This window comes from Sardina pilchardus, chromosome 16, assembly GCF_963854185.1.
Source record: "Sardina pilchardus chromosome 16, fSarPil1.1, whole genome shotgun sequence".
In the NCBI taxonomy this organism is placed as follows: Eukaryota; Metazoa; Chordata; class Actinopteri; order Clupeiformes; family Clupeidae; genus Sardina; species Sardina pilchardus.
The window spans coordinates 572,136-585,092 of NC_085009.1; the positions used below are offsets into that span (position 1 = coordinate 572,136).

The following is a 12,957-nucleotide window of genomic DNA, read 5'->3' on the forward strand; positions in this document are numbered from 1 at the left end:
GGAAACACTCTGAGCAGTACTTCTCTGAGCCGGAGGTGGTGTCCCTGACTGACCAACTGAAGGAGGAGCTGACCGAGATCAGTGAGAAGATACAGAAGAGAAACAAAGAGAAAAAGCGGCCCTACACCTACCTGGACCCAGAAAAAATAGAAAACAGCATTACTATTTAACACACACACACACACACACACACACACACACACACACAGTTCTACACACCATCCCCACACACATTTTTTTCACATATTTTTCATTCACACTCACACCTTTCCTGGTTGTCTGACATAGCTGACTTTGGAGCTATGCTGTTATGTTGTCAGGGCCGAAGTTATTCTATGAGTTGAAGAAGCAGAAAGACAGAAATGCTCTTGTCTTGCTCTTGAAAAGGTCTTTATGGACTCCTCCAAACTTTTTGATTAAGTGCAGTTCAACAAACTACCACTAGATGCTACAAGGTCATCAGGAAGCTAAACAGTAACATCATGATTGAGGACAGATGTTACTATTTGCATTGTTCCTGCTCATTTACTGTGAAGTACTTGATTATCATCCTCAGTAAATTTAACCACCCAAATTGCCAAGTGGGGAGAAAGGCCACATCAGATTTGCATTCAGTTTATTTTCCACAAGACATTTTTATATCAGCGTACCCAGACGACAGATTTAATTAGGTTGCACAGTTCTTTAATCTAGTCTAGTCAGTCAAGTGCATTGGAATCCGGTTTTGTGATAGTTCTGTGACTGTTTTTTTGTGACGTTAATCTGTAAAATGTTATATGGGATTATAAAATGGGAATTATTTGGCTTTTGACCTGGTCTTCATGGCATTCTTTTGTCTGCACTCAGTTTAAGATAGATTTTTAAAAGAATATTAACATTTGTTTTGAATAATAAGTAGACAATGAGGTATCATTGTCTGAGAGATCACTCGCTCACACTCACACAAGCACTGCAGCTTTGACACTAATGAACTCTCAACATAAATCACTCCTATTTAGAGCCCACTAGGACTGGACTCTAAGGTTATACCACCACAGTGATAAAACAGTTCCAAAAATAAAAAATAAAATGGATGCTGTACTCATGGCCATGACAACTTCTTTTAAAAATCCTCTATTCTTTCTTCTTCTTGCATACAGCTTCATGACTGACCTCCAAAAATCCTCTTGTCTATAATAAAAAAAAAAGCCATGGCTGACTAGTGCAACCTCATTCAGCGCATTTCCGACAAAACAAAGCCACTAGTCACTGATCTATTTTCATTGATCTATTTTTGTAGGTGAAAGGGAACAGCTGGGTTTGTACCATGGGGCAATTACTTTTGAGTATCCCAATACATAGCTTTTCTGTCTTCCAGTAGACTGTTTTTCCTCTCTTACTTCTTTTTTTCCATGGGGGACACTCTCGTCTTTGCTGTGTCCTCATCAATATGGGTCTTGTGGGTATGGCAACACCTTCTGCTCTACATTCTGAAATTCCAGAACATCCTCAACTGCTCTGCATTCCTCATTCTCATTCCGAGGGAGTGTATCAAGAGCATTTTGCTGTCTCAGTTCTATGCATTTGTATAATAATGCATTGCCAGTTTGGATCCATGTCTGTTAAGATAATCTACCTCTGAACAACAAAGAGAAAGAGAGTCAGAGAGAGAGGAGGGGTTCAAACTAAAGATATCAATACACCACTGGGTATTTCACAGAGACTAATCAAAATGAGCGGAGATACTTTTGATAAATCATTTAATCCACCAATTACATCAGAATGGATCTTAACACTGAAAGCAAAAACAACGGCTTCAAAAAGTGTGTTTGTGCAAGTCTCTTGTGATAATAAGGATTCCGATCGCAAACACACACACACACACACACACACACACACACACACACACACACACACACACACACACCAGGTACCAGATGTGAGATTCTGTCTATGTCTGGAGGAGGTCCTTGGCCCAGTTTCCGTGGGACACTCCAAACTCTGTGGAGTGGAGGAATACTGTTCATCCTCTGGGCACCATTTTGTTTCTTAAAAAGCAGATTAAAACTGCACTCCCTCCCAAAGACAGCAAAATGCTTTAGCAGGGTTAAGAATGATTTCTTTGTAGCAAGGTGTATGCATGTCAGTATGAAAGTGTGCAAAGTGTGTGTGTGTGTGTGTGTGTGTGTGTATTAGTAGGCAGAGTAAGTCTTGAGCTGTGTATTGAGTCCTTGTCTCTGTCAAGCCAAAATTGCAGTGCAAGATAATTGAAGTTGTCAGCATAGTCTATTCGCTCTCCCTTTGTCTCTGTAGAAATGCAAAGCTCCGTGAAAAGCGTCTTTTTCAGATGGAGGTCCTTGTCCAGTGCATGGTGTCCACACATTCACATGGATCCTATAGATCATTTCCTGGTTGAAATCCTCTTCCTGGCGTGTTACTTCCGGCTGGAGGAGGGACCTTTGTGGAATAGGTAAATAGACCTCTGAAATCCTGCAGTGAAACACAAGAAAATGGTTTTAGGATGAGAATGAGAAAGCTGAAGCAAAGATGCGTCTTAAATGGATAGAAGCATAGATATGAATACAGAGTAATATATATCATTTTGTCTTTAGAAACCCTCACCACACTACCACAGTGTAATTAATTCTATTTTGAGCATTGATAGTGGTATAAAATAGCAACGTGGCACCATGCCCTGTTAGCATCACTGTTAGCTCATTCAGTGATAATGCAAATAAACTATTATTCTAAGATAAACAAATTATTCCCTTAATTAAGACGAGTTGATACATACCTCTCACGTTTCAATGCGTGCACTCACTGGCTCTGGCGCGCGGCGCAACTTTGATAGCACTTAGCTAGCCCAATGCATTCATTAGGATCCAAACAGAGATGAAGTTAGAAGCGACTAAACACCTCCATGTTTTCCCTATTAAAATAGAGTTACACAAGTAGTCACACGACCAAGTATGGTGAGACAAAATAAAATGTGGTGCATTTCTAAGCAGGTAAGAGGGATAACTATATTTTGTGGTGCAGTAATATCCTCACTCTTCACTTTCAGTTTCACTTTGGAGTGAGGATATTACTGCGCAGAGTCTAAGTGCTCCCAATGTTATTCTGCCACACAATATAGTTATCCCTTTTACCTGCTTAGAAATGCACCACGTTTTATTTTGTCTCACCATACTTGGTCGTGTGACTACTTGTGTAACTCTATTTTAATAGGGAAAACATGGAAGTGTTTGGTTGCTTCTAACTTCATCTCTGTTGTTTGGATCCTAATGAAAGCATTGGGCTAGCTAAGTGCTATCACCGTAGCGCCGCGCAACAGAGCCAGTGAGTGCACGCATTGAAACGTGAGAGGTATGTATCAACTCGTCTTAGTTAAGGGAATAACATAGTTTAATATGAAAAAACGGTGAAGTGTTGCTTTAAGCAGGATACAGATCATTCACAGCAGTGGCAATCCTAGTCTCTGCTCAAACCCTCCACACACACAGAAAATGGCTTGTCTGGTTTCTATTTCATATTTTGAATTCAGAATTTGTATACATGTTGTTTACAATTTATAGCATTTTAGGATCTGCATAATTACTTATAGCTTAAAATATTCAGTAATTTGAATACTTCATATTGATTACACTTGTCTTTAATGATATTACAGGGGTGGTGTGTAGGCCTAATTGAGTGCCTGTCACTTTAAAAAGTACCGTAGGCCTACGTGAACATAATGATTTAGTTTCACTGGTTTTAGTCACGCATAGTTCAAGGATACATGTTTTCATTATGAAATGAAAACATGAATGTTCAAAAAACTAGCAAATGTAAAGACAAATATTTCTGGTATAATAGAAATGATGAGTGTCCAGCAATGTTAACTTCTATGATTTAGGTAGCCTACCGTAGCATGGCATTGTGAGTTGTCCCGTTCACTTTTTCCTTGGTCATGTTTAATTGGCTGGGTGCTTAACCTATTCTACCATGAGTTGTCTTGGAGTTTGGTATATCTGTTATATCCAATGAGTGACAACCAGTGCTCAAAATAAAACGTTAGGCTATGGTATTCTCCTGATAACGTTAGTGGAATAGCCTAGATTTAATGTGAATGTAACCCACATAAAAAGACGCAGAGTATACGATACAGCGCACATTTGCGATGAAAATGTTCCGCCTTTTTAAAGCAGGTGTAGCCTACACTGAATCGTGGTTAAATCCATCATTTAGAGAACAGAATCAGTAGGATACCATTTTTGTTTCATAGAAGTCTACCAGGCCTATGTCAAATGCAGGCTCGGGTGTAGCTGGGAGGAATTTAACACACGGTTTCCACACCGTGTTTATCAACCGTGATAATAATAATACTTGAAATGAACACGGTAATTGTTATAGTCAACATTTTATCATGGTTTACCATTTCACCGGTAATCGCTGCATAGTCACCAACTGATAACGAACGGATTGAAGAAAAAGAAGAATGGATTTGGAGTGACATTTGTTGCATGTGTGTGAGAGTGCAAGGTTGATGCTAAAAGCATGAGTGTTCAGCCAGGTGCATAAGAGTTGTCAACTCTGAAATGTGTAGGCCTATACAGATGCGCGAAAATTGTGATAGGCTATACTTTGATCCACTTGGTGTGGATTCATTTTAGGAGCAAAATGCAAATGTACGCATTTAAGTTTTTCTACTCACACTAATATATTTTTTGTCGCATTTGCGACGACCTGCTCGCACTGTACAGCCCTGCACTTGACATATTTACTTCAGTTAGACTACTTTTGCACTGAAAAGATTTGAAAACCATGAAAGTTTTACATGTTAAAAATAATGACCACCACACTAAACTAACTGTAGCGCCCCTGTTGAGAGACCCTGATCTATACAGACGGCGTTGTTCCTACCTCTGGCACTGCTGTTTGGCGTCCCCAGTAGCTCATAGCTGCTGAAGCCCACCTCTGATGTCAGGTAGCTGGTGAACTGATCCGGCTTCAGACGAATACTGCAGTAGTTTCTGTAGGTGGTTTCCTAACAAAGAAAGACAGAGTGAGAAAGGAAAAATGTCACTATTTCCTTCCAAAAGGCCTTTTCTTTTTCAATCTTCTATTTCTCTTCCACCCAGTCCTGTCTCCAACTAGCTGTGTATCTCCATTTGATCTGTTCATCAGCATGTGTGTGGTATTACTAGTATCTGACCTTTACATGCAACTCCCTGCCTCCCTCTGCCTTCTTCAAGCCATTTATTCCCCCAACTGTCACCTTCACCATCTCTCTTTGTCCCACCTCACTCCCTCCTTCCATCTCTCTCCTGCTAGCCCTCGAAATCCCAAAGATCAATCTTCTCTTCTCCTCTCCATCTCTCCCCCTCCATATTGAAAGTTTCTTCCTCCTGCCGTGGTTACCTCTTGAAGTTGCTTATTGCTTTAAATCTTTTTCTTCCTCACTATACCTTCCTCCTACTCTGTCACCAATTTCTTGTACCGTTCTCCATCTATCCCTCTTAACCACTCCCCACCCCCACCCCTCCGTACCGACAGTCTCTTCCTCCTGCTGTAGCTGCTCCACGGCTGGGGCTCGAGAATGAAGAGCCCCCCTGTGCGGAGCTGTCGGTGAGCCCGGCGGAAGAGGCGCTGCAGGCCCCCGTCGCCCCAGTTGAGCTGCACCCACAGCGTCAGCCCCAGGCACAGGATCACATCGTACTCCTCCTGCTGGCCCGCCAGCTGCTCTTCACTTGCCAGCACGTAATTCTCCTGTGGGGAAGACAGAGGGCGCCGTTAGGAAGGGAGTGGGGGTGGGCTCCAGTTCTTTAGACACGCAGAAAAACGTAAGGGGTGGGGTGGTGGAGAGTAGCCTGCCAGCTAGCCTTACAGCAAAGATAAATACAATGTTTCCTGAATGCCAAAGCAATTTATTATCAGTTTATAATAGTTAGACAAAGTAGGAAGTAAAGTTAGGAATGTGACTGACTGACTGAGTTAAAGAGGAACTATGCAGGATTGGCGATTTCATCTCTGGTTTCGGTTTCGTTTTTCGTTTTCGCTCGTTTTATGCTTGCATATTTCTCTGCAGAGCTTCCCCGACAGCTTTAGCGTGTATATAATACATATAAAGGCTGTATATAAATATAGCGATCGTCTACTGCAGAAACTGCAAGGTTGCAATAGCGGATAGGGACACTGGGGGCGGGAGGAAATATTACTGTTTTCGATGAGACTGGTCAGTCAAGCAAAACAACGATTTCTGAGCGATTTTATGACCATGAAAAAGTTGCATAGGGTCTCTTTAATGCAAAATCCCATGCCCATTACGATGTTAGGATTGGAAACATTTCCCAATGAAGAGTGCCCAGACTTTCCTCACATATTGAAACAAAGTCATTGAGTCAGGTGATACCAGGCAAGGTGGGGTAGGAATGGTAAAAATACAACTTGCTCTCCATTCCGTCACATTCTCGTTTTCTCATTCTCATTCTCATGGACGGCTAAAACAATCATACCCGCTGAGATTAATAAACACTGTTATGTTTTTTGAGTCACAACCCCTCAGAATAATCCTGTTCCCTGGACTTTTTTACCCATTGACTGAATAACACATTCCATTTTAGCTTTACTGCTTTAGATTAGACTGAGATAGGAGTCTTCCCTACAGGCAGTCGATGAGGTTTCTACTTAATCATCCATCACAGGTCTTACAAATGCTTAAGGTAATAGCATCATGTTCATACCAGCTATTCCTGACCATAAAAAAAGAGAAAAAATATTACTAACAAAAATACTGACCAATATTAACACCAACACTACCAATTTATAGACACTTGTCAAGACAGCGAATGTATAGTGAGAACAACACTGTCCGTGGGGAATGGAAATTAAACAAACTGGATTAAAAGTGATGTTTAAAATTAATTAATTAATTAATTATGGTTAAAATGTGGTATTTTTTCCACACACGACCCCCATGAGGGTCTTGAACAGGGTAATGCTGTTGTAGGAATATGTATGTGTATGTTCCTAACAGACACATGGTGCCCAAGAATGCAACACAATAGAGAAAATATCAGGTTAGACACTGCGACCAGTTACTAAAGGAAATGCTACAAACATCAAAAAGAAGAACATTTTGTGTCAGGTAGTCTATGTCTTAAAAAAGGCCCGACAGACAACCAAAACAAATATATCAACAAACAATACAAACAACAATCACAATCACACATCTCACTGTAACAACTACATAATAATCACACCTACATTACAAGAGCTACAAATTGCACAAGTGAGAGTGCATAACATGTGACCACAGTGACAGCACTTTGTCATAAATCATTGCATTTCAAGCTGACACGCTCAGACAAACAATATCAGAGACAGACATGGCACAGAGAAGGTGACCGTTTATCTAAGGTCAGCAGTAACACTGCTGATCTTAGAAATGAACTTGAGTTAATGATTTCTAGGTGGCCATATCTTGAATTAGGAAGTTGGGAAGTCCAATAACAACTCCTCCAGTTCACATCCCACCCCTCAAACAGCTAACACCACTATGATATCTACTTATGACAACATCAAGTAGTAGTAGTCTCATTACATATTTCACAATGATGATTTCTCTGTTTTCTGGTTTCTCTCTGTGTGTGTGTGTGTGTGTGTGTGTGTGTGTGTGTGTGTAGGGATGAGTTTACGTTTATTTACTTGAGCCCCTGAGTGTTTTTGGGCCTCTGATTAGATAAGAACTGACTGTGGTTCAGGATGAGACATAGCAATGTTATGAAAGTCAACAGGGTGAGCAAACTCCTGACCCACATTCAACTGAACTACATTGTGTGTGTGTGTGTGTGTGTGTGTGTGTGTGTGTGTGTGTGTGTGTGTGTGTGTGTGTGTCAGTGTGAGAGAGAGTGAAAGCAATAAAGAGAGAGAGAGAGAAAATGCATTGTTCAGTGGTCATGTAATGTGACAACAGATGAAAAAAGCATGAGCGTATAGACGTACACACACACACACACACACACACACACACACACACACACACACACACACACACACACACACACACGTACGCGCACGCATGCACACATGCACACACACAGAGAGACGCACACTTCCTTCTGGGCCTGGACTGGAAATTTGTAAATGCTTGGCGTTGGAGAGGTGTGGCTGCATGAACACACTACTGGCTTCCCAACCAGACTAGAGAGCCAAAGAGAGGGGAGAAGGAGAAAAAGCGAGAGAGGAAGAGAGACAGAGAGAGACCAAGGCAGAGAAATCATGAAGCAAAGAGCAAGTGAGTACTGAGAGAGAGAGGGAGGAAGTTGGCTTGAGCAGCTGTAATCCAAGGTCCCTTGCAAATACACCCATCCCCCATTCTAGCCTCGAGACAGAGAGCGAGAGAGAGCAAGAGAGAGCGAGAGAGATGGAAAGGCGGTGGGAGGGGAGGGGGGGGGGTTATAAGGAGGGAATTCCATCAGCTACTCATCAAATTCCACTCTTGCGTTGCATGTGCAACAATAACAAGACATGCTTGAACATAAACACTATGCATCCGATTGCAGGTCCATGTCATGAGGCGTGAGAGATGGCAAGGCTTGACGTGTGTGTGTGTGGGGGGGGGGGGCACTGGTTGTGCCAACAGCTGTCCACGCTATACACACACACTCTCACAGCTGCAAGACAGTGCAGGCCTTCATGCAAAGCATGTCTTGAACAGCACAAAGCATTACACTCTAAAACCACAGACACACATTTTGACGACTCTGCATATGTGTGTGTGTGTGTGCATGCGTGTATGAGTGTGTGGCAGAGAGAATGTGAGTGTACAGTGACAGGTTGCTTGCTGCAGTAGCAGAGATTAAAAGGCAGACATTTTCCTATCTGTGTCTGCTAGGTTTCCCCATGAAAGGCCATTTTGTAATAGCAATTTGCACTCCCCCTCCCTCCCCCTCTAACCCACTCACTTGCACACTCTCACTCACTCAGACAGAGGCTTTAGCCCCCCTTAGTGTGTGTCCAATAGAGAGAGTGAGAAAAAAACACAGAAGACCCCCACAATACCATGACATACAGGGCGAGAGCAAGGCACATATATCCCTTACAAACCTTAGCCTACAAGTTCTGCTTCTCCTACTTCTTCCATGCATGCACAGACACACACACACACACACACACACACACACACACACATACAAAGAAACCTCCATCTTATGACCTAGCCCCACATGAACCTCTGAAAGCACCAAACAAATCAATCCAGCCATGCAAAAGTAGCTACCAGAAGTGTAGGACAGTGTGTGCTGTCATGACTTGCTTTGAATGACAGCACTTTCTGAGTGCACTATCTGAAAAAGAGACGGATAAAGATTGAATTTAATCTAGTGTCTCTGGATGTGTTGCAATACTAAAACTGAAGATTACTCAACAGAGAACGAAGGGACTTTTCCCCAATCTAGTCTTGTGCGCTCACTCATTCTAGTGACTTAAAGCCAATGTTTTGTCTTCCAAACAGAAAGGCGTAAACCAGTTAGTGGTGATGTATGCCAGTGGGAGATTGCATTAAATTAATGTGTGCTGCTTTATTTAGGCAATAAGTGAGGTGAGTAAGTAAGTGATGGCGTATTGGCACGTGTTGATGTGTTGTGTATGACGATGTGGAGAGATATGAAAGCCATTGAGGCAGCAAGAGGCCTTATTCTCCATTCCTGAAAAAAAAGGAAGCAGTGTTCACCAAGATCGCTGGGTTATGACCTTACCTTCATGAAAAACACATTGTGAGGGAAGCGTGCTGGTGAAGCTTCTGGAACCAGGGGTGCAGTGATGGGTCCTCTGCAGACTCGAAACGACACCAGGAACGGCCTCCGAACAGCAGAGGACGCCGCTGTGAGTTGAAGGTCCATCAACGCAGTGAACACCCCTCCCACAGACTTCCCATCTTTGTCCGAATGGTTGCCTTCCTTCCCCGCCTTTTCAGCACAATGGTTTGGGCCCCCCGTTGGCTGCAATTCGGACAGGTAATGGCGCAGATTCTGCCGCGCAGAGCGCACCAACCCCCCATCAATGTCTACGCCCAAAATGTGTGCGGGATCCCAGTGCTTAGCGATGGCCAAAGTGACATGGCCAGTGTTGCAGCCAAGGTCCAAAACTTTTTTCCTGCGGAACCACTCGGGCTTTAGCACAGCTAGCCGTGGGTCCTCCAGAAGGCTTGGCCGGCGGTAACCATAGTAGCGACTGTAGTTGCCATACTTGTACTTCCGTTGAGGTTTCCGTGGCTTCTGTGAAGGCTGGGAGGAGCTTGTGTGGAGGCTTCCTTTGGCCCCGCCTACAATTGGAGTTTGGAAAGTTTGGCTGCTCGTCCTGTCTGAACTAGGGCCAATGGTTGGTGTCGGGGTGATTGACAGGCGCTCAGAGCGACTTACAGTGCGCCTGCGCTTTCTAAAGCGAGAGGGAGGCTGTCCAGAGGGGGCAGGATCTATGCTCCCAGGCAGGCGTGGCTGTGATGCTGAGCTAGGGCCAGACTGCGAATGTCGCCGTGGCAATATGGGCGGAACAACCTCGTCCCTGCAGTTGATAGACGTGTTGAGTTCGTACGGCAGAGGGGAGTCCTGCACCTGGTTCAGCCCGGGCAACACAGCGCCCCCTCTGGGCTCCTCCGGAACTGTGCCTGCCCTCACCACCCCTACCCCACATGGCTCGCTGCCTGCAGGCTTCCCCTTCTCAGAGTCGGCTTGCTCTGGGGGTCCCATCGCATGGTGGCGATTGCGGTGCCTCCTCCTCTTGAGGGGCGAGAGCAGCACCCCATCCCCTCCCCCGCCGCCACGCCCGCTCAGGTTGAGTGGATCTGTGATGTCCTTAGGCACAAGAATCTCCACCGGCTCGCGGCCCTTGGCAGGCAGTGGCGAGTTCTCAGGTGTGTGAGCGTTGAGTGCCCGACTGACCTCCTCGTCCAGCAGGCTGTTCAGGTTGAGCGGGTCGAAAATGTTCCCGCCGAGCAGAAAGTGAGAGGGCAGGACGGGCTGGCTGTCCGAGGCACGGCGGCGGCGTTTGGCTGGGCCGGCAGAGGGCCGCACGCTCACGTTCATGCTGTAGCGCCGCTTGGCCAGCTTCTGGGGCCCTGGCTGGGGAGCCTGAAGGCCGTTTTTGGGCTGCAGGGGCTTCCCCCCCATGCACACCCCCATGGTGCCACCCTCTGTGAGCCCAACACTGGCCAACAGAGGGGCTACGGGTTCCCCTCCAGGCACCATTTTAGGAGGGTGCATGTCTTTAGGGGCGTGGAGGTGAGAGAGAGAGCCCCCACCTCCATCACCTTTCACAACTGTCTCGTTCTCCACTGACATCTCAAGCATCTCCCATGATCATCCCTGGCTGCAGTGTGCAGTGATCCTGAGAGAGAGAGAGAGAGAGAGAGAGAGAGAGAGAGAGAGAGAGAGAGAGAGGGAAAGAGAGAGAGAGAGAGTAAGAGGGACACAGGGGAATCAGCCAAGTTGTAAACAACTAAACCAGGCAGATTTTCTTGACAAATCTCCTATACTTACTCTTTGTCTTCTGAATGTGTGCCCTGGTTTGCTCTCAATCAGCAAATTAGTACAGATGACTCCTGTATGCGCCCCCCTCCAACATACACACAGCCACACACTCACATACGGTTCCTTGGGCTGTATGAGTTTGAGGTGACACTCAGCCTGTGGTGAGCACTATGACCCACACTCTCCCCTGCGTGCTTGTGCAAGATGCTGCCCCCTCTGGCTCGTACTGGGCTACGTCCATTAGCATAGGACCGCCCTTGTTACGCAGACGTCACTCCGTCTCATGAATAATGCGCTACCTCTAGAGAAGAGCTGGGCACATAAACACGGATACAGACACTGCCCCCCTCCCTCTCTCACACATACGGCACTGCCTGGTCGACCGTTTCTCCGCCTCTGCCACTGCTGAGCTGCGCCTGCCTGCCCCGTGCCCCCTCCCGTGGGTGCTCTCTAAAAAAGACAGAAAAACACACCCGTCAAGCTGTCCTCACGACAGATTTTAAGCGTGCATTGCAAGTATCCTGATTCCGCGTGCTTCATAATAAAGTACGCGGTAATTAAAAATCTAAATCTGAATAATATTCCTCGAAAGATCGATTTATGAAAAAAATATCTGAGATGAAAAGGCACGGCTCTTGAAATGTAGTGTGTGCATGAATGCTAGTCAGCTCGTTTTCTCCTAAGTCTGAGGATCAGTACTCGGGAGATAGAACTCCTGTATCTCTCTGAGATGGAGTGTAGCCACGCTCTTATATTTCTCGACAGACCCTCGCTGAGACTAACGAGCAGTCATCCGAACCAATGAAAAACGACACTCTTTCTTGACCTCCTAGTATAAGCCAATCGTTTCTTTTACCAGACAAGCATGGGCAGGCAGTTCCCGCCTACCTTGTAATAGGTATCCCAGGCTCTGCCTGCACCAATGTTATACACAAAATATCTTATTGAATTTCGTTCAGAGGAGCGTCACATTCACGAAACACCTCATATTATAAAATGTAAACGTAGTTGAAATTGGTATAACATGTTTTACATTTTCACAGGCGTTGCTCCGTGTTGTTTATTTAGGTGCTTCCTAAGAAAGGGGGATTTGGCACGGACACCCCTATCTCGTGTAAACAATCTTTAGGTTGTTTTATTTCGGGGTTGGCCACCGTAACAAATAAGTGTCAGCAAAACATGGAAAGTGAATCGGTCATTTTTACGTCTGTTGTGCTGTTACGTAATGTAATATAACTCTTGTCAACGTCCGAGTGCCGAACCACTTGCAAGACACCCCTCCCCCACTTTCCCCCAATGTGTATGCATGGCAGGACCTCGCCATAAGGAAATCAAATGCAGTGTGGACTGTGGAGTGTCAGTGGCTTGGCTAATGGCTATGGATCAGGAGAATTCTGCAGAAATATCTCTGAACGTGTACGGCAACAGGACATTACAATGTACTGATAGGCCTATACGTTATCCTAAATAG

General features: G+C 44.9%; 1 protein-coding gene across 1 annotated transcript; it reads right to left on the bottom strand.

The window, feature by feature from the left end:
- Window positions 1-1,722: 1,722 nt before the first annotated feature.
- On the bottom strand, window positions 1,723-12,220 carry mepceb (methylphosphate capping enzyme b). Its single transcript, XM_062516561.1, has 5 exons — window positions 11,496-12,220; window positions 9,717-11,343; window positions 5,509-5,727; window positions 4,882-5,005; window positions 1,723-2,469 (listed from the first exon to the last, which is right to left on the bottom strand). The coding sequence occupies exons 2-5, from the start codon at window positions 11,304-11,306 to the stop codon at window positions 2,414-2,416; spliced, it is 1,989 nt and encodes a 662-aa protein (XP_062372545.1). The 5' UTR covers window positions 11,307-11,343; window positions 11,496-12,220; the 3' UTR covers window positions 1,723-2,413.
- Window positions 12,221-12,957: the final 737 nt, after the last annotated feature.

Bases quoted from the DNA above. Each gene is read 5' to 3' on its own strand.
- mepceb (XM_062516561.1), bottom strand. From the start codon at position 11,306: ATGCTTGAGATGTCAGTGGAGAACGAGACAGTTGTGAAAGGTGATGGA. The intron at 5,728-9,716 runs GTAAGGTCATAA...TCTTCCCCACAG, and splicing joins ACAATGTGTTTTTCATGAAG to GAGAATTACGTGCTGGCAAG. The intron at 5,006-5,508 runs GTACGGAGGGGT...TTTCTTTGTTAG, and splicing joins GCAGGAGGAAGAGACTGTCG to GAAACCACCTACAGAAACTA.